This window comes from Bombina bombina, chromosome 5 (genome assembly GCF_027579735.1).
Source record: "Bombina bombina isolate aBomBom1 chromosome 5, aBomBom1.pri, whole genome shotgun sequence".
NCBI classification, from domain to species: Eukaryota; Metazoa; Chordata; class Amphibia; order Anura; family Bombinatoridae; genus Bombina; species Bombina bombina.
Window position 1 is genome coordinate 475,282,274 of NC_069503.1, and position 25,927 is coordinate 475,308,200.

Sequence of the window (25,927 nt, forward strand, 5' to 3'; positions counted from 1 at the left end):
TTGTTGTGATGAAAGGAACGAAAACAATTATTAGACCTAAATTTACCTCAGATATTTTATCCTGTGGTAAAAAAGTTCCCTTCCTTCCAGTAACAGTTGAGATAAAAGAATCCAACTGAGAACCGAATAATTTATTACCCTGGAAAGAAAGGGATAGCAAAATTGACTTAGAAGACATATCAGCATTCCAAGTTTTAAGCCATAAAGCTCTTCTAGCTAAAATAGTTAGAGACATATACCTGACATCAATTCTAATGATATCAAAGATGGCATCACAAATAAAATAATTAGCATGTTATAGAATAATAATGCTATGAGAATTATGATCTGTTACTTGTTGCACTAAAGCTTCTAACCAAAAAGTTGAAGCTGCAGCAACATCCGCTAAAAATATAGCAGTAGAGACAGCCCCATTAACCTTAGGGATTCCAAACTCTAATCTGTCAGATGGCACAGGATATAATTGCTTAAAACGTTTTAAAAGGAGTAAATGAATTACCCAAATTATTCCATTCCCTGGAAATTACTTCAGAAATAGCATCAGGGACAGGAAACACTTCTGGAATAACTACAGGAGATTTAAAAACCTTATTTAAACGTTTAGTTTTAGTATCAAGAGGACCAGAATCCTCTATTTCTAATGCAATTAATACTTCTTTAAATAAAGAACGAATAAATTCCATCTTGAACAAATACAAAGATTTATCAGCATCAACCTCTGAGACAGAAACCTCTGAACCAGAAGAACCATTATCAGTATCAGAATGATGATGTTCATTTAAAAATTCATCTGAAAAAAGAGAAGTTTTAAAAGACTTTTATGCATACTAGAAGGAGAAATAACAGACATAGCCTTCTTAATGGATTTAGAAACAAAATCTCTTATGTTATCAGGAACACTCTGAGTATTAGATGTTGACGGAACAGCAACAGGTAATGTAACAGTACTAAAGGAAATTTTATCTGCATTATCAAGTTTGTCATAACATTTAATACAAACAACAGCTGAAGGAACAGATACCAAAAGTGATACACTTAGCTTTGGTAGCTCCAGCACCGGGCAGCGATTTTCCTGAAGTATCTTCTGACTCAGTTGCAACGTGGAACATCTTGCGATATGTAATAGAAAAAACAACATATAAAGCAAAATTGATCAAATTCCTTAAATGACAGTTTCAGGAATGGGAAAAAAATGCCAGTGAACAAGCTTCTAGCAACCAGAAGCAATAAATAATGAGACTTAAATAATGTGGAGACAAAAGTGACGCCCATATTTTTTTTAGCGCCAAATAAGACGCCCACATTATTTGGCGCCAAAAATGACGCCACATCCGGAACGCCGACACTTTTGACGCAAAAGAACGTCAAAAATGACGCAACTTCCGGCGACACGTATGACGCCGGAAACAGAAAAAATTTTTGCGCCAAAAAAGTCAGCGCCAAGAATGACGCAATAAAATGAAGCATTTTCAGCCCCCGCGAGCCTAACAGCCCACAGGGAAAAAGTCAAATTTTTTAAGGTAAGAAAAAATGATTGATTCAAATGCATTTATCCCAAATATGAAACTGACTGTCTGAAAATAAGGAATGTTGAACATCCTGAGTCAAGGCAAATAAATGTTTGAATACATATATTTAGAACTTTATAAAAAAGTGCCCAACCATAGCTTAAGAGTGTCACAGAAAATAAGACTTACTTACCCCAGGACACTCATCTACATGTTTGTAGAAAGCCAAACCAGTACTGAAACGAAAATCAGCAGAGGTAATGGTATATATATAAGAGTATATCGTCGATCTGAAAAGGGAGGTAAGAGATGAATCTCTACGACCGATAACAGAGAACCTATGAAATAGACCCCGTAGAAGGAGATCATTGCATTCAAATAGGCAATACTCTCCTCACATCCCTCTGACATTCACTGCACGCTGAGAGGAAAACCGGGCTCCAACCTGCTGCGGAGCGTATATCAACGTAGAATCTAGCACAAACTTACTTCACCACCTCCATAGGAGGCAAAGTTTGTAAAACTGATTTGTGGGTGTGATGAGGGGTGTATTTATAGGCATTTTAAGGTTTGGGAAACTTTGCCCCTCCTGGTAGAAATGTATATCCCATACGTCACTAGCTCATGGACTCTTGCTAATTACATGAAAGAAATTCTAATTACAACACAAACTCTGATAACTACAAAAGCATTTACATTAAAGTGATAGTAAATTTATTTTTTTTTAAAATGATTTTTCAGTATAATGTAAAGCATAATAAGGCTTATCTTTGAAAACAGATACAGGTTCAAAACCATTCACTCAAACTGCTTGGGACCGGAAAAGGTTTGGCTTTCAGAATAGTTTGGATTTTGGAATATTTGTATCAGTAAAATGGAACCAATATATTATGTCATTTAAGCAATATTTACAAGTCATAATACAGCCAACAAATGCAACCTAAAAGAGATTTTTTTTTTTTTTAAATATAGGACTTTTTAAATTTTATTTAAAAATGTTTATAATATACTGTATGTATATATATATATAAAAAAAATTATATATATATATATATATATATATATATATATATATATACACACACACATACATACAGGTAGCCCTCAGTTTATGCCGGGGTTAGGTTCCAGAAGGAATGGTTGTAAATCAAAACCGTTGTAAATTGAAACCCAGTTTATAATGTCAATGGGAAGTGAGGGAGATAGGTTCCAGGCCCCTCTCAAAATTGTCATAAGTAACACTTAATACATTATTTTTAAAGCTTTGAAATGAAGAATGTAAATGCTAAACAGCATTATAAACCTAATAAAATAATCACACAACAGACTTCACTTGCATTTTTCTGCAAACAGTTCTTTCTATGCATTCCAATCTGGACTGATTTATAGACAGGAATATATTGTTCCTTTGAAATCTGCTCAATAGCTCAGGTCTGGTTAAACTGATTAATTTTAGCTTGCTTGGCTTTGCTGCAACACAAGCGGACAACTCCACCTACAGGCTATTTTAATAAATGCACTGCTTCTCAATGCTTTTCAAATGCAGTCACATGACTGGAAAAAAAGGTTGTTATTCTGAAACGGTGTAAATTGAACCGTTGTAAAACGAGGGCCACCTGTATATATATATATATATATATATATATATATATATACATACACACAAAAAGAATAATAAGTGGCGTCAGCACTGTTTTAAAAAAAAGGATAGTTTTTATTATGGTGACATAACAGAAGGACAGCAACGTATCGGGTCACACTGACCATTAGTCATGCTATGAATTGCTATGTTGCACAGCCAATAGCACATGTGCTTTGATTTGTTAAGGATTATGATATCCATTTGTTTTAAAATTTTTGTATTTTTCTATGTAAATATTTTTTGTGAATACGCAAGTATTTTTTTTTTTAAAACTATTTGTATAGATTGCATAATCTTGCTATGCTTTACCTGCTGAGGAAATAATATTTGCTGTTTAGAGCTATGTATGCTTGTCCTGCAGATGGCAGTGTTTAACATTGTCGCTCCTGACATGGACTTAAGAGAATAAAAGCAGGCAGCGAAACTTGTCAACGCCGATTGCTTAAGGAGCTGTTATTACGAGTCGGGATGGTTTCGCAGGAGAACTCTCCCTGCATCTCTGGACTCTAACTTTCACCCATGCTCTCACTGAGAGGCTGACAAGACTACGTAAAGCTTCAGTCCCATTTCGAAGAGTACTACCCTCCATAAGAGACTACTGCGAATCTTCCAACACTTCTCTGCCAACCTCCTGTGACGAAAGGCCAAGAATGACTGGGGATGAGGGAAGTGGGGGAGGTTTTTTTGCAGCATAAATGTTCCTTTGAAATCTGCTCAATAGCTCAGGTCTGGTTAAACTGATTAATTTTAGCTTGCTTGGCTTTGCTGCAACACAAGCGGACAACTCCACCTACAGGCTATTTTAATAAATGCACTGCTTCTCAATGCTTTTCAAATGCAGTCACATGACTGGAAAAAAAGGTTGTTATTCTGAAACGGTGTAAATTGAACCGTTGTAAAACGAGGGCCACCTGTATATATATATATATATATATATATATATATATATATATATACACACATACATACATACACACAAAAAGAATAATAAGTGGCGTCAGCACTGTTTTAAAAAAAAGGATAGTTTTTATTATGGTGACATAACAGAAGGACAGCAACGTATCGGGTCACACTGACCATTAGTCATGCTATGAATTGCTATGTTGCACAGCCAATAGCACATGTGCTTTGATTTGTTAAGGATTATGATATCCATTTGTTTTAAAATTTTTGTATTTTTCTATGTAAATATTTTTTGTGAATACGCAAGTATTTTTTTTTTTAAAACTATTTGTATAGATTGCATAATCTTGCTATGCTTTACCTGCTGAGGAAATAATATTTGCTGTTTAGAGCTATGTATGCTTGTCCTGCAGATGGCAGTGTTTAACATTGTCGCTCCTGACATGGACTTAAGAGAATAAAAGCAGGCAGCGAAACTTGTCAACGCCGATTGCTTAAGGAGCTGTTATTACGAGTCGGGATTGTTTCGCAGGAGAACTCTCCCTGCATCTCTGGACTCTAACTTTCACCCATGCTCTCACTGAGAGGCTGACAAGACTACTTAAAGCTTCAGTCCCATTTCGAAGAGTACTACCCTCCATAAGAGACTACTGCGAATCTTCCAACACTTCTCTGCCAACCTCCTGTGACGAAAGGCCAAGAATGACTGGGGATGAGGGAAGTGGGGGAGGTTTTTTTGCAGCATAAATATAAGTCAATATTATTGCAAGATGTTAATCCCAATTTTATTTGAACTATGTAAGTATATTTAGTAGATAGAAGTATATTTGTTTTTGCAGCTCAAATATAAGCCAATATTATTGTGAGATGTTGATCCCAATCTTATTAGAAGCTATGTAAGTATATTTGACTGACAGAAGCATATACAAATATGCCATGAAAAAGTGGACTTAAAGTGAAGGTAAAGTTTCATATATTAGATTGTATCCCCTGTAAATACTATGCAATTAAATAGGACTTTAAGTCATGAATTTTTCATAATCGCTATATTTATTTTGTTTTTACCGTTTCTTTATCCGATTCTTAACACTGTTAAAACAACCCGTTTTTATTTATTTTTTTCTAAGCCCGGTCACGTTTTTTTACAAGCCAATTGAAGCACTGGCCGTTAGGCGGCAGTCATATTACGTCACTGCATTACTGGAGTCTCTGCGCATGCGTTGCCTTCACTTTCTCTCTGTTACGATCAACGCTCGTTCCAGTTTTCTGTCACGCAGGCGCAAATCGAATGTACGGCGAAGTGTGCGCATGCGCAAGTTGTCAGACAATCGGGAACGCGCTTTTGAAGTACGTACAGAGCGGGTGGGACCGCTCTGTACGTAATATAGTGAAAAACCAGGAAATCAATGCAGGGAGGAGCTAAGACCGGCCGAGAACGTGAATATAAACTGTTTAAAATACAATAATATATATACAAATCCAAAAAAATAAATAAGCGATCATAGTATATAATAGATGAGTAATAGAATCCAGGTTACAAAACCGCAAAACTTTACCTTCACTTTAAGTGGTTGGATGTGCACCGATACTTTTTGTTGTCTTGTAATTGTTTTGGTCACTTCGGTAGCACTCCCACAATATGTGTGCTAAGATAAAACAGTCCTTTTTTTGTGGTGTGCTTAACCAAAAAAAAACAACCTTTGTTGTATCTTTGAATAGGGAGCTGACCAAATCCCTCCCCTTTGGTTAATGCACGCTACCCAGCCCAGGTGTGTTCCAGATAAATTGTGATATACTTAATAAGCTAGAAAGTTTCACACTGTGTAGACATGACTTGCTGCAGTGTGGAAACTGGTTAGTTAGGACCAGTCTAATATGGGCACACCTTGTAAGTGGTGACTGGCTTAGCAGAATATGATCATATTGTGTGACTAAGATCCCCATTTTATTTAAATTTAAACAGGCAATTTTTTGCAGCATAAATATAAGTCAATATTATTGTGAGATGTTTATCCCAATCTTATTTGAACTATGTAAGTATATTTAGCAGACAGAAGTTTTTATTTAAATTTAAAGGCATTTTTTAACAAGCAAAATTTTTTGCAGCATAAATATAAGTCAATATTATTGCAAGATGTTAATCCCAATTTTATTTGAACTATGTAAGTATATTTAGTAGATAGAAGTATATTTGTTTTTGCAGCTCAAATATAAGCCAATATTATTGTGAGATGTTGATCCCAATCTTATTAGAAGCTATGTAAGTATATTTGACTGACAGAAGCATATACAAATATGCCATGAAAAAGTGGACTTAAGTGGTTGGATGTGCACCGATACTTTTTGTTGTCTAGAGGTATTTAAGCCTTTGGCTGGGGTGTCTTTGCCTCCTCCTGGTGGCCAGGTTCTTATTTTCACACAAGTGATGAATGAAGCAGTGGACTCTCCTCCCCTTTAGATGGAAAGGTGGGCTATGAAGAATACATCAGAGGACTTTTAGCTGCCTTAAAATATAAAGGTACTATCTGCTTTCAAAGTTAAGCCAGATATTATGCTATACATTTGCAAACATACTGCACAATTATTTAAAATTTTAAGTTTAATGTCTCCTTAAGCTCTACCTTTTAGACACTTCTCAAATTAGCCTATTCAGTGCAGATACAGAATTAATTTATGGAAACTCACTTGGAGGGTAATGGGAAGCACCAGAAATGCAGAAGTTTTAGCGGTTAAGCTCTGTATTTTTCATTCAAAATGTAGGATTTAAAGGTTTGTAAATATATAAAATAAAATGCATGTCCCTTTAACGTAAAACAAACAATTCTGTACAGGTAAACAGTTTCTTTGACACCAAAAACTATGAATGATGTAGCCTTCCACACGTTGAACAATGAATATAAATATTAACGGGACAATTGCATCTAAATTAGAGCATGTGATTTTTGCATTGTTGACCATAGATGACTGGTTAACCTTCACACTGCAGCTCCCAAGCAGAACATAACTGGTGAGCCAATCAATTAGCCATACCAACCACCTAGGACTGGTCATGTTCTGCTAAGGAGGTGCAGAGCTTGTAACTCCAAAGCAGGACTTCACTCATGTGTTGTAAAACCATTTGTGCAGGGTTAAACATTGTTATGTAGGGTCAACATTGCAAAAAACGCTTTGTGTATGTATGGAAGGCACAGCAATAGTAATGATTGCTCAGCTTGTGCCACAACCACAATTCTGCTGATTTTAGTTAAAGGGGCAGTAAACTTACAAACGAATGTTATAAAATTTTCTGCACATATAACATTAGCTTACCGGTAGATGTATACATTAAAGTATTGCAGTAAAATTTTATGTAAAAGTTCATTTTACCAGAACGCCGCTCCTTGCTCTACTGAGCGGGTCTGGTTTTTACAAAGCGCATCGCAGTAACACTGTCTAGTCACAGTGTGCCCGGTCGCGCCATTAAAATGAATGTAGCTCGCTCCCGCTACTGGACCAGAGCGGCGTTCTGGTAAAATGAACTTTTACATAAAATTTTACTGGAATACTTTAACGTATACATCTACAGGTAAGCTAATGTTATATAATTCTGCACTATGTGCAGAATTACATAACATTAGTTTGTACGTTTACTGCCCCTTTAAAGGGATGTGAAACCTATTTTTTCTTTCTTTCATGATTCAGAAAGGAAAGAGCATTTTAAACAACTTTTCAATTTACTTCTATTATCTAATTTGTTTAATTCTCTTGGTATCCTTTGTTAAAAAGCATACCTAGATAGGCTCAGAAACTGGGAGCAAGCTTCTAATTGGTTGCTGAACATATATGCCTCTTTTCATTGGTTTACCGATGTGCTCAACAAGCTCCCAGTAGTGAATTGCTGTTCTTTCAACAACGGATATTACGAAAAATAAGCAAAAAGGGAAGTTTAAAAAAAGTATGCTCTTTCTGAATCATGAAAGAAAAATGTTGGGTATTATGTCCCTTTAAAGGGACAGTCTACGGGACAGTCTACTCCAAAAAAATGTATTGTTTAAAAAGATAGATATTCCCTTTATTACCCATTCCCCAGCGAACATGGTTATATTAATATACTTTATACCTCTGTGATTACCTTGTATCTAAGCCTCTTTTGGCAGCCCCCCTGATCACATGGCTATTTATTATCTAATGACTTGCATTTTAGCCAATTACTCATAAGTAACTTCACAGGCGTTTTAAGGATGTGCCCATTTTGTTCAACGATTGCCAGGAGATATAAAGGATTGTTTAAAAATAAAGGATTTATTTCCATATGTTACAATCCCTGTCAAATACCTTGCTTCTGCTTTCCTCTGTTGTTCTTCATAATCAGCCTTTAACTCTGCAATAAGGACAAAGGAAGTAACATACATGCGATTTCTTGTTTTGGAATTTAAAAGCTTTGCAAGCGATATCAAACAGCCTGTTCCCCAAAATAAAAAATATAAAATTAGATTTATAGCTGTACTTTAAGTTTTTAACACCTTTAAAGGAGTTAAAACACAGACACGGGGGTAAGTAGTGTAAAAATAGGACAGTAACAAATTACAGATTGTACTTTTTGCTAAACAATGTCCCTTTAAGCAGACACTCACACACAAATAAACCCACGCAACAGCTTTAATCCCTCTGACTTTCCCATGATTATTTAGTTATACATATGGCCAAGACAAAATAAAAATCAGGGTAAAATAAATGCACACGGGGGGGGGGGGGGGTCTCAAGGACTCACACCATCAAAGAATTAATTTTGTTTTCTTTTTATAAGATAGTGAGAGAGTTGATGAGCGATCACATGTGGTATCTTATACCAAAACTGTAAAGTCCATGAGACCTCCGTGAAATAGGGCAAGAAAAACAGTTGAGGCAGGTAGAGATACTAAACAGGCACTGCGGTTTGCAGATCTTTCCTACTAAAAGCTGCCTCATAAGAGGCAATCATGTCAAAAACATAAATTATGCTTACCAGATAATTTAATTTCCTTCTGTATAAGGAGAGTCCACAGCTTCATTCCTTACTATTGGGAAATACAGAACCTGGTCACCAGGAGGAGGCAAAGACACCCCAGTCAAAGGTTTAAATATCTCTCCCACTTCCCCTATCCCCCAGTCATTCTGCAGAGGGAACAAGGAACAGAAGAAATATCAGGGTATAAAAGGTGCCAGAAGAGAAAAATAAATTTAGGGGGCCGCCCATCGGAGAAACACGGGCGGGAGCTGTGGACTCTCCTTATACAGAAGGAAATTAAATTATTTGGTAAGCATAATTTATGTTTTCCTTCTTAATATAAGGAGAGTCCACGGCTTGATTCCTTACTGTTGGGAAACTTATACCCAAGCTCTAGAGGACACTGAATGATAACGGGAGGGACAAAAATAGAGGCGGACCCTAATCTGAGGGCACCACAGCCTGCAAAACCTTTCGCCCGAAGGCTGCTTCAGCAGAAGCAAAAACATCAAACTTGTAACATTTTGAATAAGTGTTTAAGGAGGACCAGGTAGTCGTCTTTCAAATCTGATCCATAGAGGCCTCGTTCTTAAAGTGAAAGTAAATCCTAGCGTTTTACAAACGCTAGTATTTACTATTAAAACAAATAAAGGGCACTTTCATTCATGAAGTATAAGATACTTCATGTAGAAAGCTCCTTTATTTGATTCAACTGATTGCTGTTTTTAGCTGCTACAGCAGTCCACGGCTAAAAACTATTTTGGCTAAGAGGTGACGTTTTCACCCCTTAGCCAATAGCCGTGCGGTAAATCCGGCTTGGCGCCCATGGGAGCCAGATTTGCTCTGCTGTAGGAGCTAAGAGCGGCAATCGATTGAATCAAATAAAGGAGCTTTCTACATGAAGTATCTTATACTTCATGAATGAAAGTGCCCTTTATTTGTTTCAATAGTAAATCCTAGCGTTTGTAAAACTCTAGGATTTACTTTCACTTTAAAGGCCCAAGAGGAAGCCACTGTTTTAGTAGAATAAGCTGTAATTCTCTGAGGAGGCCTATGTCCCTCTGTTTCATAAGCTAAGCAGATAAGACTCCTCAACCAAAAAGACAAGGAAGTCAAAGAGACCTACTTACCCTTACGCTTCCCAGAATATGCCACAAACGAGGAAGAAGTTTGTCTATAATCCTTAGTAGCATGAAGATAAAAATTAGTCACGAACCACGTCCAAATTATGAAGTAAACTTTCCTTCGAAGAAGAAAGATTAGGACACAAAAAGGGACCACAATCTCTTGATTGATGTTGCGGTCTGACACGACTTTAGGGAGAAACCTTAACTTAGTACGTAGGACAGCCTTATCTGAATGGAAAACCAGATAAGGAGGCTCACATTGCAAGGCGGCAATTTCAGAAACTCTGCACGCCAAAGCAATAGCCAGCAGAAAAAGAACTTTCCAGGACAAAAACTTAATGTCAATTTCATGCTAGGCTCAAACGGAGCACGTTGCAAAACTTTAAGAACCAGATTCAGACTCCAAGGGGGAGCCGAATATCTGAACACAGGTCTGATCCTAATCAGAGCCTTAACAAAAGACTGAATATCTGGAAGCTCAAAGAGCCTCTTGTGCAGTAAAATAGACAAGGTTGAAATCTGTCCCCTCAGGGAACTGGCCGAAAGACCTTTCTCCAGACCATCCTGGAGAAACAATAGAATCCTGGCAACCTTAACTTTATACCAATGAAATCCACGCGCTACACACCAGAATTAGTAGGTTCTCCACAACTTTTAAAAGATGCGACGAATAACCGGCTTATGAGCTTGAATGAGAGTATCAATAACTCTCTCAGAAAATCCTCTCTTGGCAAGGACTAAGGGGTCAATTTATCATGCCCCATGTTACTAAAGACTGCTGCTCCATAACTTGTCCGCCTGCTCTGAGGCGGCGGACAGAAATCAACCCGAATGAATATGATCAAACTGATTGACACCCCCTGCTAGTGGCAGATTGGCCGACAATTTGCAGGGGGCGGCATTGCACCAGCAGTTCACAAGAACTGCTGGTGCAATGATAAATGCCGACAGCGTATACTGTCTGCATTTATCTATGTGCAACGGATATGATATGCTACATCATATCATGTCCGCTCGCACATTAATAAATTGACCCCTAAGCATTCAATCTCCACGCAGTCAGCCTCAGAGAATCTAGATTTAGATGAACAAAAGGACCCTGTTCCAGCAGATCCCTGCGACAAGGTAACTTCCATGGAGGAGAAGATGACATCCTCACCAGATCTGCGAACCACGTCCTGGCGCCTGCTTCTGCTTGATGTGGGCCACTACCCGAAGAAGGAGTGGTAAAAAGGTGGAAAAAGGTAGATAAGACTGAACCTCCAAGGCACCGCTAATGCATCTATTAGCTCCGCCTGAGGATTCCTGAACCTCGACCCATATCTGGGCAGTTTGAGATGAGATGCCAAGAGATCTATCTCCAGGTCCCTCACATGTAGCATAGCTCCGCAAACACTTCGGGATGGAGAGACCATTCCCCCGGATGAAAAGATTGTCTGCTGAGAAAATCCGCTTCCCAGTTGTCCACACCTGGACTGTGGATCGCTGATAGCGAACAGCCATGGGCCTCCGCCCACTCCAGCATCCAAGATACTTCCCTCATCGCTAGGGAGCTTCTCGTTCCCAACCCCCCCCCCAATGGTTGATGTAAGCCACCGAGGTTATATTGTCTGATTGGAATCTGATAAACCGGAACAAACCCAGAAGAGACCAAGCCTTCAGAGCATTGTAGATTGCTTGAAGTTCCAGAATGTTGATCGGGAGGGAGCGGTGACCTGTGCCTTCTTGGCACCCCAAACAGCTCCCCATCCTGATAGACTCGCATCCGTAGTCACAATCTCCCAGGATGGTCGAAGAAAGGATGTCCCTCGGGAAAGATGATCTGGCAAGAACCACCAAAAGAGCGATTCTCTCGGCCAGCTGTCCAGGGAAATCTGTTGAGACAGATCCGAATGATCGCCGTTCCACTGTCTCAGCATGCATAGCTGTAACTGTCTAAAAAGGAACCAGGCAAAAAGGGAATTATGTACATGCTGGACACCATGAGATCAATTACCTCCATACACTGAGCCACAGATGGCCTTAAGGAGGTCCGGAGGGCAAGACATGCCGAAGCTAGCTTGCAACGTCTCTGGTCCGTTAGACATATTCTCATGGATATTGAGTTTATTATAGTACCCAGAAATTCTACCCTGGTGCTTGGGATAAGAGAACTCTTCTCTAAGTTTATTTTTCATCCATGTGATCAAAGAAGTGAGAGGAGAGATAACGAATGGTCGTCCGCTAGACGAAAGGATGGTACTTGAACCAGAATGTCGTCCAAGTAGGGAGCTAATGCTATACCTTGGGTTCTGGCAATGGCCAGGAGTGCCACCTGGAACCTTTGTAAAGATTCTTAGGGCAGTAGCTAGACCAAACACAAATGCAATGAACTGGAAGTGCTGATCCAGGAACGCAAAACTTAGGAACTGGAAGTGGTCCCTGTGGATTGGAATGTGAAGGTAGGCATCCTTCAGATCTATAGTGTTCATGAATTGTCCTTCCTGAACTAGAGGAAAAATGGACCTTATTGTCTCCATCTTGAACGAGGGAACATTTAGAAACTTGTTTAAGCACTTTAGGCCCAGAAATAGACAGAAAGTTCCCTCTTTCTTTGGGCCCACAAACAGGTTTGAGTAGTATCCCAAACCTCTTTCTGCGATAGGAACCGGGACAATGACCCCTAATTAGGACAGATCCCGCACGCACCCCAGAAAGGCTTCTCTTGTTTCTGGTTTTAAAGACAGGCTTGAGAGGAGTAATCTGCCCTTGGGTGGATGAGATTTGAAACCTATCTTGTATCCCTGAGCTATGACCTTCAGGACCCACGGATCCTGCAAGTCCCTGGACCAAGCGTCTGAAAACAGCGTCAGTCTGCCCTCTACACGATCCAGCTCCGGACCGGGAAACGCCCCTTCATGCCGACTTGTTCTCGGCAGGCTTCTTGTTCTGCTTGGATTTATTCCAGGATTGAGCTGGCTTCCAAGTGCTCTTGAGTTGCTCGGGCTTAGAGAAGGACTGCTGACATTGGGACTTTTCAGAACGAAAGGAATGAAAATTAGATCCTTGTTCCTTAGCTTTGTTCTTTTTATCGTGTGGTAGGAAGGCACCCTTGCCCCCTGTAACCGTGGAGATAATGGAGTCTAGGCTTGGATCAAATAAAATGTTTCCCATAAAAGGAGAGGGAAAGAAGTCTAGACTTAGAAGTCATGTCCGGGGACCAGGAGTTCAGCCAGATCGCCCGACGTGTCTGTACTGAGAAACCAGAGATTTTAGCTTTCAGGCGAATAATCTGCATGTTTGCATAACAAATAAAAGAATTGGTAATTCTCAAAGCCTTAATTCTTTCTTGGATAAAATCAAGGGGACCCTCCACTTTGATCAAGTCCGCTAAGGAGTCGCACCAATAGGTCGCAGCTACAGCAACCGAGGCAACAGCCGCTGACGGTTGAAATAAATATCCTGTATGCTGTAACATTTTCCTGAGAAAAGTTTCCATCTTCTTATGCATGGGCTCTCTGAATGACGAACTATCCTCAAGAGGGATAGTAGTACGCTTAGCTGACGTGGAGATAGCGCCATCCACCTTAGAGATGGAACCCCACAACTCCAGTTGAGAGTCCAGGAATCATTTTTTAAAGGCAGACTAAGGGGAAAAAAGATCCAATTATATCCCACTCATTTTTAATAATGTTCGCCATTTTTACAGGTACAGGAAAAGATAGCGGCGCTACCCTGTCCTCGTACACTGTCTAATTTAAGGATCAAAGGTTCATTAAGCAACTTGGCCTCTGAACCTCTAATGTCGAGAGAACCTCCTTTAGAAGAAAACAAAGGTGTTCAATTTTAAATCTAAAGGCTGGCTCCTCCGCAGCCGGAGGTCTAGAGGTAGCAGACTCCAAACCAGAAATTTCCCCCTCTGAAGACTCAGAGTTTGACCTATCCTAAGATACTTGAAAGGCAGACAAATCTAGTAAATCACTGGATGTCCTGTGGACCGGAGAGCTATGTTTAACCTTTCGCTTGTGCTTAGCAGGGCGAGGTAAAGCACTAAGAGCCTCAGACACCGCCATTTTTAACTGCGCAGTAAAGTCCGATGGTAAAAGGCTCCCTCCAGGCAGAGGATCAGGCATGCTATGGGAAGCTGCATGTGACAATGGAGATGACTGATGGGTATGCACCTCACAGGACGGCGAGTCCTCAGAGGTGGGCGGCTGTGTAGTACTAAAGGGGTTAAACTTCTTAGACATAATAACCTTGTTGATGCATATGGAACATAGTTGAGAGGGAGGCCTCCTCACAATATAGACAGGTATTACTATTAGGAATAGAGGGAGTACCCCCAAGCATATCAGAATACTCCATAGCTTGCGCTAACAGTAGGATACAGAATAAATTAACTTTTTATTTCTCACAAAACGGCACCTTTATACCTCCAATGACTGGGGCACTCACCACCTCCTAGACCCAGGCAACCAGAGAAGAAGCGACCTCTCCGACAGCTAGCTCGGTCATGAAAGAGAAAATGAAAGTGTGACCACTACCGGTCACGTGGTGCGCAAGGCAGGACGGCCCCTGCTAGGAGAAAAAGTGCGCCAAGCTACAAGCTGCACAGCGTTCAAAGTGACAGTAAAAACCTGTATGTTCCGTTACCGCATAACAGTCTATGAGCCCAAAAATAAATCTTACACATAAAGCAGTATAAAATCAAAGTAACAAATTTGATTAATCCCCAATGTTCAATAACCTCCCTCAGGATTTATTCTATAAAGATAAAAGGAGTCACACTGTGACCCTATCTTCAGCAATTTCAACATAAGTAATAGTTGAAACAATCTTACCAGAATCCGTGCTGTGGAACCGAAACATAGCCTCTCAAGTGCGACAGTCTTGTAGCATAGCTCCTGAGATGGGCTTGAGTGAAGAAAGCAGAGTGTGAAACTCGTCAACATTGGTTGCTTAAGGAGCTGTTAGCTGGTAGTCTGGATGGGTTCGCAGAAAGACTCTCCCTGCATCTCCAGACTCTAACTTTCGTCAATGCTCTCACTGAGAGTCTGACAAGACTACTTAAAACTCCAGTTCCATATCGAAAGGCATATACCACTCCTGAGAAACAACTCCGAAATCATCTGACACTTCAATGCCATCCTCCTGTGACGAAAGGCAAAGAATGACTGGGAGATAGGGGAAGTGGGGGAGGTATTTAAGCCTTTGGCTGGGGTGTCTTTGCCTCCTCCTGGTGACCAGGTTCAGTATTTCCCAACAGCAAGAAATGAAGCTGTGGACTATCCTTATATTAAGAAGGAAATGGTAGTATTTGGTAAAGGTCTAAACGAGGTTATAGATTCAGCTGTATTCACATAACATATGTTATTGTTTTGTAAATCTTGAGATGAATTGCTATGTGAATATTAATAGTATAGATTTTATGTGTTTTTTGTTTATCTTTTACAGCAATTTTGGTTAATGTGGTTTATCATACATAGCAATTTTGTCTAATATGGTTGAAGGGCAATATACAGATATATATATATATATATATGGTCTTTTAGTGATTTTGTACACTGGACTTTCACCCCCCACTTGTTGCTTAATCATACATGATAGTGAGCACTTGAAATACATATATACTAATACTAACAACATATATCAGAATGATCACCTTAATCATATTATATTTAGTGATCATATGCAGCACAATTACGAGGCTCCATTCTTACCCTCATTCGCATTTATGTATCTCTTATAGCCCTATTCTTATTGATGAATTTATTAATTTTATATCATATGCCACCTCACATTATATATAAACACCAACACCAGTATCACTGATTCCATTGATTATTATATGTTTACTATATCCCCTCTTATATTATATTAACACGCATCACGTAGTTTTAAAGGCATTCCTTAGTAGCACCAAACATTTCCAATTTTCCTTCTAATTGAATCACTTAGACATTCACCTAACATATCGTTAACACGATATGTGTTCACATACATACACTATATCACATTTACTTTTACAAAATATTGTTAATTAATTTCTTTTCACCCCTATTTCACTATCACCATATTCAGAGATTATCATCTTGGATACCCATAGGGTATAAATATACACAGATATCAGTCACAGTAACATATGCAATGTGTCTGGTATTCCAGTGCACGTGTCTAGTATAGAGATATGGTCACTAAAACAGCATTGGGTATTAACCACATAAGTTAAGATCCCCGTTGAGGGACAGACAGGAGTGGGCCCTCGCCCTTTAGAATTTAGAATATAGTTTTTTAACACCGGTGTTTTATCCATATTAGTTTTTATTGTATACTAACCCATATATAGATGTATATCATTACCATTAGCGATACATATATTACACCCATTATAGACCTAATGAATCTCACGTAGTTATTTATAACTTATGCATACAGCCAATATTATTTTTTCTTTGGGCTTAATATTGAGTTCAAAATACATTTTTTCGCGTATTTAACATTGCTGGTCAACTAGACGACAGTTTGTTTACACCACATCAACCAATTGGATTCGTGGGTGTGTATCTGCATTGAGCAATGACATTTTTATCCGTCATGCTGACGTTTAGCTGACGGCGGTGAACCAAGAATCAGTGCAATCCACACCCACGAAATGAATTTATAGGATTCATGGGAAATGTAGTCCATCGATAACCGTACTCTCACCAATCGGATTCAGGCTTTGAGACAAGCCCCATGCTTCTTTGCCATCATTGGTGGGTTAGATATACACCAAACGATTTGTTTACATAAGTTCGGTGGCAACTTTTTACACGATCGAAAAAGCAATTTTGACAAACAAACCTTAAGATCATCTGTATATATAACACCAATCTTAAGGAACTAGTAGCACACTCTCAATTATAAATTTTATAAGTAAACATTAACCAATTACTGCAACAAGTGGGAGTGGGGGGAAAGGAAGGTTCTTATTGGTCCAAGTGAAGGAAGGAAGTGGAGTGTTTATTGTAAACATGTGGTTACTGAGCCCTATTTAAGGGTGATTAAGACATAGTTAGAGTATACAGGCCTGAGGAAACGTGGTTACCCCCGAGAAACGCGTCGCTGTACTTCTCTATATGCTATAAGAGATTTGATTTTAACACACCAGCTGTAATGTGCTACATTACTGGCTATTTTATTCTGTATAATAAATGCTAGTTTTATGATTCACGAAGTCTGGTGTGTGTATGAATCTCTTTTTTTTTTTTTTTTTTTTTTTTTTTTTTAAATGACTCATCTCTTTTTTTTTTTTTTTTTTTTTTTTTTTTTATTGAGGTTCAATTCACGGCTTACAAACAGAAAATAAACAGCAGTAAAGTCAAAACAGATAGTTCTTGCCAACATTAAATACAATACAAGTCATACTGGATAAACATATCTTAGCCATAAGGAGATATTGAAAATTATAAGTAAATAAAATGCTTGCCGGAAGGTAACTGTATGCCTTCTAAATGACACATAGGGCCACTTTTGGACCCTGTAATGTGAAGAAATAGAATAGATACATAGATAACCAAAAAAAAAATAAGAAAAAAAGAAATATATAGAAGGCAATAATGATCATAATGAGGCCACTTTTGGGTCTCAACATAAAACCTCACTTTTCTTGTTTTATATAATGCGTAATTGTGGTCATGTGTCATCATAGGGAGATACAACCCATAGGTTTCAATATTTGTGTACATCTTGCATATATCGAAGGCTCACTATTGAACAGGAAACCAGAGGAGTGTCAGCTTGAATCAGAATTGCTCATTTTGGGAGTTTTGCTTCCCTCCACTTAAGGTACATAAAATAAATGACAGCGGCAAATGTGGCTAAAAAGACTGTGCGTCAAAACAGGGAAACAAAAACTAGGGAGCATAGCAAGGTGCACTGCCTCGGCCGCAAGCAGCTCAGCCAAGCCACCCCCTATCGATATCTATTTTACCCTTCAATTCTGGTGGGAAAAAAAAATAAAAATAAATAAATAAATAGTAATTGTGTGATATAATTAGGGCTCTCCATAGACACACATGTAGTCAGTAGATAAGTCGCAATAGTTTAGGTAGTGCCTAGTAGTTACACACAGATTCAGAACACAAGCCCCTCTGTTCTAGATATAAGGCCTAGATTGAACACACTATAGTAGTGAATACTGAAATTTAAGTAAGCTTATATATTAGTAGTGATTGAATTGGGTATTCTCTGCTTGGCGTTATGTGTAAATGGGCTTTCACAGAGTAAGTCTCGCCATGGTTTCTCAATATGTGTGCTGCTGTATGGACAAATGCACTAAAGTGCGGGTTTTATACCTGATACTAAGTGAATCATATAACTAGGGAATAGATAGGTGGTTGATAAAATAATAGTAGAGGGCCTAGCACCAGATATACATCACTGCAGGGGCAGTAACATATCTAAGCCCATGACTAGGTTCATTAATCAGCTCTGGTGTACCAGGTATTTGAATATTGTAGAACTGTATATTACAATATGAAGCTCTGTAGAATCTAAGCCATAGAAGTCAAGTGGAAATATCTTATAAGGAGGGCCTGGGACTATGTACACTATATTAACAGCAAATGTTGCTAGCTTTAGAAAATGGTGTATACAAGCAATCTTTCCTTTATGTATAAGCAGTGTGTAGAGGACATAGTGGGGCCACAACCCTTCCAGAGCTTGGTATATATACATAGATATACACACGCATACATATACACCTACATTTATGCACATACATACACATACACACACACACACATACATATATATATATACATATAGAGTGTTGCCCATGTAAACTCATCCCAGATATTATAAACAAAGCCGTACAAAAACAAACACAGTGATATACCTTAACTCGCCAACAATGGAGTAGTACATGTATAGTATACATTACGCAGGTCCAGTGAGAGCATTGGCTGAAAATCCAATAGTAGAAGTGAGACAAATATGTAAAATATTAGGTTAGAGGCGGTGTAGGTGCATCTAGATCCTAGGCCCACTGTCTTAAAACTCTGTATGCATAATAAACATTTGAACTATATGGGGATAGAGGATAATAAGCAATCAACTAACACACTTTATAAACTAGGAACCTGGTTGGTACACCCATCTACTCGCTGCTATAGCATTAAAAGGTTTTAAATGGGCTTTCACATAATAGGTCTTGCCATAGTTTCTCAATATGTGCCCAGTGTGAATAAATGCATTAAAATATGAGCACCACTGATACCTGAGCAAGTATTTGCACATTGTAGGACTATATAAAATAATATGAGTCTCTGTAAAACCTGAACTGTATAAATCTGGTGAATATACCTTAGTAGGGTGGACTTGGTATTATGTGAAATGCATAAAAGACAAAGGTTGCAGGTTTAAAGGAATGGTATTTACATATAAAGCAGTATGAAAAGGACATAGTGGAGCCATAACCCTTCTGGAGTTTGGTATATGTAGATAGATTACTGCCCATGTGAGTTTTTTCCCCCCAAGTATTTTAAGTAAAGCTGTACAACAACAACATAGTGATGTAACTTAACTCACCATCCTGGGAGCATTACAATACACCAAGACAATGAGAACATTAGCAGTATAACTAATAATAAAACAGATCTAAACATACACAATATTAGGTTAAGGGCAGAGCTGTTTCATCCGGATCATAAGCCCACTACCACAAGACTCTGCATTCATTATGAACATTTAAACTATATTGGGATACAGGATAATAAGTAATTAACGTTAACACTTTACACACTAGGGACACCTTGTTACTTGCTGCCATAGTATCACAGGGTATTAACCTACGCCAATCTTGTTGTAAGTTCCAGACCCACATAAAGGAAGACCTAAAAACAGTTCCAGGCTTTTACAGAAAGTCGCAGACCCAAAAGGGCCTAGGAGGTCTGTATGGAATCTGCAATGTGTAGTAGTAAGGATCCGGGTGGTCGCCTCCCCCAAAAGAAAATGTATTGCCATTAGGTAAGGATCAAGGGGTCTGATTGAGGACAATCTTGCCAGAGTTCCTTTATACATGCCTGGTGAAAGTCTTCTAGATACTGGCGCTGTAACTGAAACAGTTGAAGAGTGTGGATTCTCCTCATCAGCATTTGTCACCGGATCGACTGCGGTAACTTCCGTAGCGTTAGAGCTTGACAGAGATACCCCATATGCTACCGGGGGAATTCTTCTAAGTGCTGGTGCTGCGGCCCGATCGACTTGGCAATATGGGGCCTCCCTTCCGGGATCAATCTCCGGACTGATCGTGGCAAATTTTGTGGTGCGAGAGTTCCCAGCAGTTATGATGCACGGCTCATGATAGTCTCTGTGTCCAGATAAATCCAAAGATCTTTTATGTTCAGGTTTTGCTGCCGAGAATAATCTGAGGAGCGATCTTTCCATATTCTCCTTGTGTTCTCTCAGGGCCTGCAGCATCCGAGCCTCCCACCTGTCCAGCGCCTCCTCAATGCTAGAAGGGCCGGTGCTGCATTGGGCAGACATCTCTTGTTGGATATAAGTAAGCCTTCGTATGGGTTGGGTTGTGATTACAAAGAAGCAGTCACTTTTTGACTGTATTACCCAGCTGTTAGGCTGGGGAGGTGCCGAGAGCCGTAATGTGTCCGCCACCAACAAGGCCTCAGCGGTCTAGTTCCAGAGACTACCGTCATGAAAACACCAAGTTAGGTATCATTAAGCTCCTCAGATCGTCCTGCTGACGAATATAGTAAATTTGTGTCTGGATGATTCGGTGTTGTAGGGATAATTGGCGGATTATCTGTAGTGTATCAGGAGCCCCTGAAAATGCGACCAAGCATGGCCGCTGCCTAGACACGCCCCCTCAATCTCTCTTTTAAGTAACCCAAAGGCTGTTTAGCCTTTCTCCCTTGTTCCAACCTATAGGAAACCATCTAGGCAAGGACTGCCTTCCAGGATATCCACTTCTCCAGGACATCTCGACGGGGATTCGTTCACACAGCCAGCTGGTTTGCTGTTCAGAATACCAGCCTGTCTCTAATAGGCACAAGAGAGTGCCTTCACTCTTGTGAGTACCCTGTATTTTGTCCAGATTTGTGTTTGGGTATCCATTGATCTACACATGTGGCGCCTCTGTTTCTGTTTTTTACAGTTGTCCATCTATTTGGTAAAGGTACTGTATGTAAAAATGACCAAGTAGCTGCCGTGCAAATCTGTTCAATGGAAGCTTCAATTCTAAAAGCCCAAGAGGTGGCGATTGCTCTGGTAGAAATAGCAGTAATTAGTTCAGGGGAGACTTCCCCACCACAAGGTATGCTACATGAATCAAAGTTTTAAGCCAAGCTGCCAAGGAGATTGCAGTAGCTTTCTTCCCCATGCAGGGACCTAAGAAATAGAGAAACAAGGACAATGAATTTCTCAATTATTTAGTTCTTCCAAGGCCTTTAATTCAACAAAGCTATGAAATTATCTCTCTTCAGTGTGTGTTTGACACTGGACAGAGATTGGTGGCTTCAGAAGAAACAACCTTAGGAAGGAAAGAATAGTTTGTTGTAAAATCTGCTTTATCCTGATGAAAAAAACAATCACACACTAACGGAGAATCACAAGAGAGCAGAAACCCTGGAGAGGACTCTGCCCCTTAAGGGATGAGAACAAAACCCTATTTTGTATCCCTGGGAGACAATGTCCAGAACTGCACAGACTTGCTTGAAATGAGATAATCCGCCCCCTACATGACCTGAGCCCAGGTCGGGGGCTGACACTTCATATCGATTTGTTGTCAAGGGTCGACTTCTTGGGCTGCTTGTTCTTGCCCCACACTGTGTTGAGTTCCCAGGTACTCCTGGGAGGATCCGATTTAGTCTAGGGCGTGTTCCTCCGAGTCCTGTTCTGAAGAAAGGAACGGAAAAATTCCCCCAGGACGACTCTTAATTTTGGATTTCTTGTAATGCGGTAGAAAGGTCCCCTTACCTTCAGTAACCGTAGAAATGATAGAATCCAATCTTGGACCAAAAAAGGTCTTACCCTTAAAAGCTAGAGATAGGAGCCTCGACTTGGAAAACGTGTCTGCTGATCAGGACTTTAACCAGAGAGAGACCAATGTGCGAGTTCCGCTAGGCCAGAGGTCTTAGCATTTAGGCAAATAATTTGGATATTCACGCCACAGATAAAGGAATTGTCCATCTTTAGGACCTTAATTCGGTCCTGAATATCCTCTTAGTGGAGACTCCACCGAAATCAGCTTGGATAAAGAATCATACCAAAAAGGTGGCAGTTCTAGCCACTGCTGCAATACCTACAACAGGTTGAAAGAGCAAACCAACAAGAAGGAAAACCTTCCTTAGGTAACCCTCTAATTTTCTATCCATAGGATCATTTAAAAGAAGTACTATCCACTAGGGGTATAGTAATGCGTTTTGCCAGAATGGAAATGACACCGTCCATCTTAGGGACTGTATTCCATAATTCCAAATGATTAACTGGAATGGGAAACATCATCTTAAAAGCCAGAGAGGGAGAAAAGGGAACCCTAGGCTTCTCCCCTTCCTTAGATACAATGTCTGCCACCAATAAAGGTACTGGGAATACTTCAGAGGCTTTCAGCTTTGGTCTAAACATTATGTCTAGTTTGTGTTTTTCCTCAGCTGATTTAGACTCAGGTAGTCCAGGGTGAACAAAACCTCCTTAAGTAAATACCTCAGGTGTTCAATCTTAAATCTGAAATTAATTTCCTTTGAATTCTTTCTTCTGCAAAGTCAGAGGAAGATAGTTCCCCTTCAGAGCTAGCAGAGGAATCATCAGAAAGTAGCATGGCAGTTTCCAGAGAACTACTGGACTTAACCCTAGAAGAGACATGTTTAACTTCTATCGTTAACCTGCAAGAGGCATATTGCTCAAGGCAGCAGTAACTGCCGACTGTAATTGAGCCATAAAATCCTGAGGGAAGGCCCACACCCCAGAACTAGTTTGATGAATGGGGTCACAAGGAACTGCAGGTGGATTAATTTGTTGAAGAACAAGCATATCAAGGATGTCAAGACATCTGAGAAGCCGCAGTACTTGTAGTGTTAGGTAAAACTGTCACAGGAATCTGGGCACTATTCTCCCCAGAATGAGAGCCCAGGACTGTTAGGCATGGATTACACAACTGGGTAGGGTGGGACATACAGTGCTCAGTTTACAGAGCATACATTTATTGGATCAGAATCCTCCATAACTAAAAATGTAGAAGTTACCAAATAACGATTTAGTAAATGAACTAAAATCTCCTGAAAGGCCTGCTAGGAGTGTCTCACCACTTCTGGATAGGCCTCCTCTCACGCTGCTGATTTATTGAAGACTGTGCAGCGGGACATAGCACACTTAGCGAAAATGCATTAAAAAAATGGGGTGAGAGCAGCGCCAAATTGAGGAACACAGTATGGCCCTCCAATACTATTATTATTATAAAATTATTATAAAGCCGTGGCGAAGGAGCGCCTCATGGAAGCTGTGATCATGGAGACACATTTGCTACTTAAAAAAATTGCCTACAATTCCACTGGAGTCAGACCATCTGTTGCCCATAGCGAGCAACGGATTGCCGGTATGCTTTTCTATACCCCAGCCGCTCTTAAGTTGCCACTCACTAGAGATTGATCTCCCCCATCGGGGGGCTGTATGGTCAAATGCACACGTTTAATGTCACCTCCACTGGAGGGTGCCATAAACATATCCCCTTAACAAATAAAGGTTGATCCCCTTTTCTAATAAACTTGTCTCATACACTTAGATCCCCTTGTTAGGCAATAAGCCATGAAGGGAGGACAAAGGGCTCAGGACTTAAAGGATCGTAGTCTTCCTCTGGTCTGGAACCTGCAAAAAAGAAGAAATTCCAAGTCACCAATGCAGTTTTTCCTGTAATGAAGGGAGTATAGCTCAGAACACTGGAGGAGGCATAGGAACCACCCTGCGACCTCCAGCAGCTAACAGACACAATACTCTACTAAGAGAATTACATGTTCTCTACCAGCTCCACTACCCTCTCTTGTAGGAAACAATTCATTTGACAACAAAACATGAATCTTCAGCAGAGCACCTCTCTCTGCCAACCTCCATGAAACAAGACAAAAAACTACTGGGAGGGTAGGGAAAGTGAGAGGGATATGTAAAGCTTTGAGGGGGGTGTCTTTGTCTCCTTCTGGTGGCCAGGTGAAGTTTTTCCAAACAGGTAATGAATGAAGAAGGAAAAAAGCAAATGTTTCTAAAGCATGTTTATAAATGTATGAAAAGTATTCCATTTACATTACCTTGAAAAGATTTATGCTGATAATCGAGTACGCTTTTTTCAATTCTAGTGGGCTCATCCGGTGCATATGCCTTCCTCAGAAGTATACAGCTGCGACATAAATATTCTAAGGAAGAAGAAAAAGACGAATAACTCCACAACATCAACACAAGTAAGGCAAGTGGTTTTAAATGGAAAGGAAAATCAAGAATGACTAGCAATACCCCAATAGAGAGAAAGAACAAAATTATTTTCTTTCACATTTGCAACCTAAACTACTCTTGAAAGAGATATATATTTATATATCACTGGATAGGTTCATTTCTTTCATGGTGGCGAGAGTCCCCAATCCGTTACATGGGATATACATTCTTTCCAGGAGGCAAAGTTTCCCAAAAAGGCTATGAAAACCTTTCCCACTTCACACATACCTTAGTTTAACGTATAGCCAAGCAGTGAGATATAAGGAGGATTAAGAGCTCTCAAAACAAAATAACCCCAAAAAAATGGGGGCTCATGGACTCTCGCCACCATGACTTTTTTAATTAGGTGAGATCTAAATTATGTTTTCATATAGGTGGCGAGAGTCCACGATCGGTTACATATGGGAACTAATACTCAAGCAGTGGAAGTGCACAAGTTACAATAAAGGGAGGGATTGAAAAAATGTGTTTATTTTGCTGAGAAAATAAATCCCCCACCCAAAATAAAATCTCTCTAGTGACAACTCAAAATATAGGCACAATAATCAGACAGACAACTGCATGAAGGACCTTTCTATCAAAGGCTTCTTCTAATGAAGCAAAAACATAAAAATGGTAAAATTCTGTAAAGGTATGCAAAGAAGACCAAGTGGCTGCTTTGCAAATTTGATCAACCGAAGCCTCATTCTTGAAAACCCAAGATGTGGCAACTGATCTAGTAGAATGAGCTGTAATTCTCTGTGGCAGAGGCTGACCCACCTCCATATAAGCTCTGTGAATCCAAAGTTTTAACCAAGAGGCTAAAGAAATAGCAGAGGGGCCTTCTGATTTTTCCAGGGGACAGAAAAAAAGAACAGACTAGAAGTGCGTATGAAACCTTTAGTAGCATCAACATAATATTTCAATGCTCTAACATCATACAAAAGATGCAAAGATGTTTCAGAAGCATTTTTCAGATAAGGACATAAGGAAGAAACAAAAATCTCCCTACTAATGTTGTGTGAGGAAACAACTTTAAGTAAGAATGTAAAAGTAGTTAACAAAACAGCCTTGTCCTGATGGAATATCAAATAAGGAGACTCACGAGAGAGAGCAGACAATTCAGAAACTCTTCTAGCAGAAGAGATGGCTAAAAGAAATAACATAAAAGTAGTTTAATGTCCAATGTATGCATAGGCTCAAAAGGAGTGACCTGCAATACCCTTACTCCAAGGAAGAGTAATAGGCCTAATAACGGGTTTAATGCAGACATCTAGGTTGTGCAGCAGACGCTCCTTATGAGAAGAAGGGTTAGGGCACAAAGAAGGAACCACAATTTCTTGATTAATGT

At 39.6% G+C, this 25,927-nt stretch overlaps 1 protein-coding gene across 2 annotated transcripts in view; it reads right to left on the bottom strand.

Annotated features, from left to right (window-relative positions):
* The window catches only part of LOC128660486 (uncharacterized), a 308,731-nt gene that overhangs the window by 115,230 nt on the left and 167,574 nt on the right, over positions 1 to 25,927 (bottom strand). For both annotated transcript variants that reach the window (XM_053714361.1, XM_053714360.1), the window contains exons 10-11: positions 24,417 to 24,521; positions 8,368 to 8,413 (exon numbers count right to left, since the gene is read on the bottom strand). In XM_053714361.1, coding sequence (XP_053570336.1) covers positions 8,368 to 8,413; positions 24,417 to 24,521 — 151 coding nt within the window. The remainder of the gene's footprint in view (positions 1 to 8,367; positions 8,414 to 24,416; positions 24,522 to 25,927) is intronic.